This window comes from Gallus gallus, chromosome 3, assembly GCF_016699485.2.
Source record: "Gallus gallus isolate bGalGal1 chromosome 3, bGalGal1.mat.broiler.GRCg7b, whole genome shotgun sequence".
NCBI lineage: Eukaryota > Metazoa > Chordata > Aves > Galliformes > Phasianidae > Gallus > Gallus gallus.
In genome coordinates, this window is record NC_052534.1 from 63,290,088 (window position 1) to 63,294,301 (window position 4,214).

General features: G+C 56.5%; 1 protein-coding gene across 2 annotated transcripts; it reads left to right on the forward strand.

Moving 5' to 3' along the window:
* Positions 1-1,514: 1,514 nt before the first annotated feature.
* LOC121113153 lies at positions 1,515-3,972 on the forward strand. 2 transcript variants are annotated; one of them, XM_040697528.1, is made up of 3 exons: positions 1,515-2,551; positions 2,674-2,734; positions 2,903-3,972. In XM_040697528.1, the coding sequence occupies exons 1-3, from the start codon at positions 2,465-2,467 to the stop codon at positions 3,565-3,567; spliced, it is 813 nt and encodes a 270-aa protein (XP_040553462.1). In that variant the 5' UTR covers positions 1,515-2,464; the 3' UTR covers positions 3,568-3,972. The 2 variants fall into 2 exon arrangements, with proteins under 2 accessions (XP_040553462.1, XP_040553461.1); XM_040697527.1 differs by having other exon boundaries at positions 2,674-3,972.
* Positions 3,973-4,214: the final 242 nt, after the last annotated feature.

The following is a 4,214-nucleotide window of genomic DNA, read 5'->3' on the forward strand; positions in this document are numbered from 1 at the left end:
GAGACCTGGTGGGACAGATCACATGACCGGGATGTGGACGTGGATGGCTATGTCCTTCTCAGGAAAGACAGGCCAGCAAGGTGAGGTGGTGGCGTTGCTCTTCATGTGAGAGAGCGACTAGAACGTGTAGAGTACTGTCCAGGGGTGGAGGAGGAGCGGGTTGAGAGTTTGTGGGTGGGAACTAAGGGGCAGGCTGGCACGCGTGGCGCTGTTGTGGTTGTCTGTTACAGGTCCCTGGGAAGCCGACGAGGCCTTCTACAGGCAGCTGATAGCAGCCTCGCAGTGACTGGCCCTGGTTATCTTGGGCAATTTTGACTACTCTGATATTTGCCGGAAGGTCTACTCAGCCAGCCATCCGCAAGCCGTCCAAGAGGTTCCTCCAGTGCACTGACGATAACTTGCAAATGGTGGATGAGGCAAGTAGGTGAGGAGCACTGCTGGATCTTGTTCTCAGTAACAAGGAGGGTCCGGTTGAAGTGGTGAAGGTTGAGGGCAGCCTTGGTTGCAGTGACGAGATGATGGAGTTCAGGATCTCGTGTGGCAGGATGAGAAAAACAAGCAGAATCGCAAGCCCGGACTTCAGCAGGGCCAACTCGGTCCTTTTCTATCAATTGCTAGGGGAAATCCCATGGGACAGGGTACTTGAAGGTAAAGGGGCCCAAGATAGTTGGTTAGCATTCAAGGACTGCCTCCTCTGAGCTCACGATCAGAGCATCCCAAACAGGTAGGAAGTCAAGAAAGGGAACCAGGAGACCTGCACGGTTAAACAGGGAACTGCTGGGCAGACTCAAGTGGAAGAGGAGAGCCTACAGGTCATGGAAGGTGGGGCTGGCCACCTGGGAGGAATATAAGACTTGCCGGGTCCTGCACTTTGCCTGCGGTTGTTGTGGCCAATGCTACAGGCCTGGGGCAGTGTGGCTGGAAGACTGCGTAGAGGAAATGGACCTGGGGGTATTGGTTGATGCTTGACCGAACACGGGCCAGCAGTGTGCCCAGGTGGCCAAGAAGGCCAAGGGCATCCTGGCTTGCATCAGATGCAGTGTTGCCAGCGGGAACAGAGAAGTAATTGTCCCCCTGTACTCAGCCCTGGTGAGGCCGCACCTCGAGTACTGTGTCCGGTTTTGGGCCCCTCACTGCAAGTAAGACGTTGAGGCCCTGGAGCGTGTTCAAAGAAGGGCAACAAAGCTGGTGAGGGGTCTGGAGCACAGGCCTACGGGGAGCGGCTGAGGGAGCTGGGATCGTTCAGTCTGGAGAAGAGGAGGCTCAGGGGAGACCTTCTTGCTCTCTGTAACTACCTGAAGGGAGGTTGTAGTGAGCTGGGGGTCGGCCTCTTCTCTCGTGTAACCAGATACAGGACTAGAGGGAACGGCTTCAAGCTGCGCCAGGGGAGGTTCAGGCTGGATGTTGGGAAATACCGCTTCCCTGAAAGGGTGGTCAGGCACTGGAATGGGCTGCCCAGGGAGGTGGAGGACTCACCGACCCTGGAGGTGTTCACGGAATGTTTGGAAGTTGTGTTGAGGGACATGGCTTAGTGAGAACCATTGGTGATGGAAGGGTGGACGGTTGGTCTGGGTGATCCTGTGGGTCTTTTCCAACCTTGGTGATTCCAGGGTTCTATGAACTAGGAAGGTTAAGGCCTCCTTAGAGTTTAACGTGGCAAGAGCGGTCAAGGACAACGGAAAGGGCTTCTTCAACTACACTGCAGGCAAAACTAACACTGGAGGCGATGTAGGCCCACTGATGAATGAGGTGGGTGCCCTGGTAAGAGAAGCTACAGAGAAGGCGGAGTTACTAAATGCCGCCTTTGTCTCTGTCCATACTGCTGGAGGCTGTCCTGAGGAGCCTAGGTCTGCATTGCTCAGAAAGGAGCAACTATACCAGTGCCTGGAATGCTAGCTTATCAGAATCCTGAAGCTGTGGGGGCACTGACCTTGACTGCTTCCCCCCCCCACCCGCAACCTGCTCTATTGCTTACCCTCCTCGCTATGGTGGGGTGAATGATATGGTGGAAGAAGTCAGCTAAGGAGAGGGAGGTCACACACCAGGTACAGTGCTGCACAAAGCGGTTTCAGTTTGAAGAAGATTCGTTTAATTACCCATGAAAAAAGAACTGGGGTAGTGAGAACTAATAGCAAACAAAAACCGTTTTCCCATCCTAACTCGTGCCCAGCTCAGGCACGTGAGGTAAGGATGGCAGCAGCGCATCTCAGGGATGGTCCCCAAAGTGGTACATGTGTTCACTTGTTGCCAAAGCTCCAATGTGATGTATTTTTTGATGATACTCAAGTTATGTCCGTAACTCCTCCCATCCCCATGCCGGGGGCTACTGCCAGCCTGCTTCCATATGGGCTGTGACCTCACAGAGTTCTCCCCACCCGCCGGACTATGATGTCATGGCTCTGCCCATGTAAGCCAGCGGCCAGCACTTTGTCCCTCCCAGTGCGGTCGTGACCGGCTTTGAGCGATGGTTGTCGACAGCGTTCTCCTTATCCCCAGCCTCCTGCTCCTGGTGGCTGGGCTGTCTCTGCTCACCACTTCCTGGTGCCGACAGGTAGGGAAATTTGAGGATGGGAGTCACTTGAGGCTAGGTGACTCGGGGCTTTGGGTAGGGGGGCGGGGGAATTTGGGCTGCCTCGCACGTCCTGTCACTGTGCCGCATTTGTGTGCCCGTAGGGTTCTGAGCGGCGCCGGCAATGGTGGAGATGGTGGCAGTGGGTGGAAGCATCGAAGTCAGGTGAGTCCCCTGAGAGTCAGCCTGGCACATTGCCAGGCAGGGCCGGCCCTCTGGGAGAAGCCAAGCTTCATGCCAGCCTCTGTCATGTAGCAGCCAGGCCAGGTGGGCCCGGAAGATCGCCGGTGCCCCGTAACCTTCTGTGGCTCAGGCCCGCTCCCTGTTTTACAGGTGCTGAGAGGCGGGCAGGCAGGCGCGGGAGCCCCCTGTGCAGGCCAGGTTGCTCCCAGCAGCAAGCATCACCGTGGCAGGGCAGTCCCATCCTGCCCCGTCTCATGCAGCCTGGAAAGACCCGGCCTTTGTTGCAGCGCAGTCTGCGCCCCTCTCTCCACGTGGACTCTGCCACTGGTACCGTCAGCTCTGCGGGGAAACCCGGCAGGCTTCCCAGGCAGGACCAGCGCCCGCAGGTTCTGGTGGCACGTGGGACCCCCCGGACGCTCGGTCAGCGTTCAAGGCTAGGCAGTGGAGTTCAAGACCTGCCACCTGAGATCTTCAAGTGCACAAAGCCACCAGTGAAAGGGATGGTCTTTCAGGAGGGCCTCGTTCAAACCGAGGAGAGAAAACGCTGGTGGGAATACAAGACCAGGAGGCCTATTTGGCCTATGCGCCCCCCAGCACCTCCCAGAGGGCCCAAGCAAGCAGGAGCTGCGGCAAGGCCATCACGTGGACCGGCTTTGAGCCTGGAGAACAAGGCAGACGGCAAAACTGAAACCTGCCAGCCCTCCACCTCTGGCGTCAGTGACAAGAGAGGCGCAGAGAAATCGGACGCGCTCACTATGGAAAGGCTGTACCGGCAGCTCCTGGTGTCCCTCAAACGGCCCAAGACTAAGAACTGAAGAGCGGCCTCCTGTAACCTCTTCCTGCACGCAGCCACCAGCGGAAGGGATGATCGTGCAGGAGACCATCTTTCCAACAGAGGAGGGGAAATGCTGGTGGAAGAGCAAGGCCAAGAGGCCTTCTGAGTATTGCATAGCCTCCCCAGCTCTTCCCAGAGTCTGGATGGAAGCTGGAGCAGCTGCAGGACCAACACCAGGGCCAGCTTCAAGCCTGCAGAAGAGGGGACAGCAGAACCGAAACCTGCCAGCACCTAAACGCTGCTGTCATTGTTATGGATTTGTTGCTGACGTACCAACAGAGAACTGAATCTCAGCCCTAAGACCATCATTTGCATCGTACTGTTTCAGCCTGAGGTCTTTCAGATTGTTAAGAAGATAACTTAATAAAAGTCACGCTAGTCTTCAGAGAGTTGCTATCCTTATTTCTTGACTCTTAGCAATAGGAGCAAGCTCTCTCTGTGAAGAAGAGCTTTGGAGCAGGTGAGGCTACACTGGGGAAGGCATCTGAAGCAAGAAGCGCCGATGAAAGGCTCTTCCGGTGGCTTTTTGAAGCCGGCAAAAGTGCTTTGCCTGTGCCGGGGGGCTGGCAGCTTGTGGGCGGGCTGCCGATCTAGCTTGGGCGCAGCCGACACTGCCCATCCTGGACC

What these genes read in the sequence shown, in the direction of transcription:
- LOC121113153 (XM_040697527.1), top strand. Translation starts at nt 2,465, where the DNA reads ATGGTTGTCGACAGCGTTCTCCTTATCCCCAGCCTCCTGCTCCTGGTG. An exon ending in CCACTTCCTGGTGCCGACAG is followed by an intron (nt 2,552 to 2,673) that starts GTAGGGAAATTT and finishes GTGTGCCCGTAG; the next exon opens with GGTTCTGAGCGGCGCCGGCA.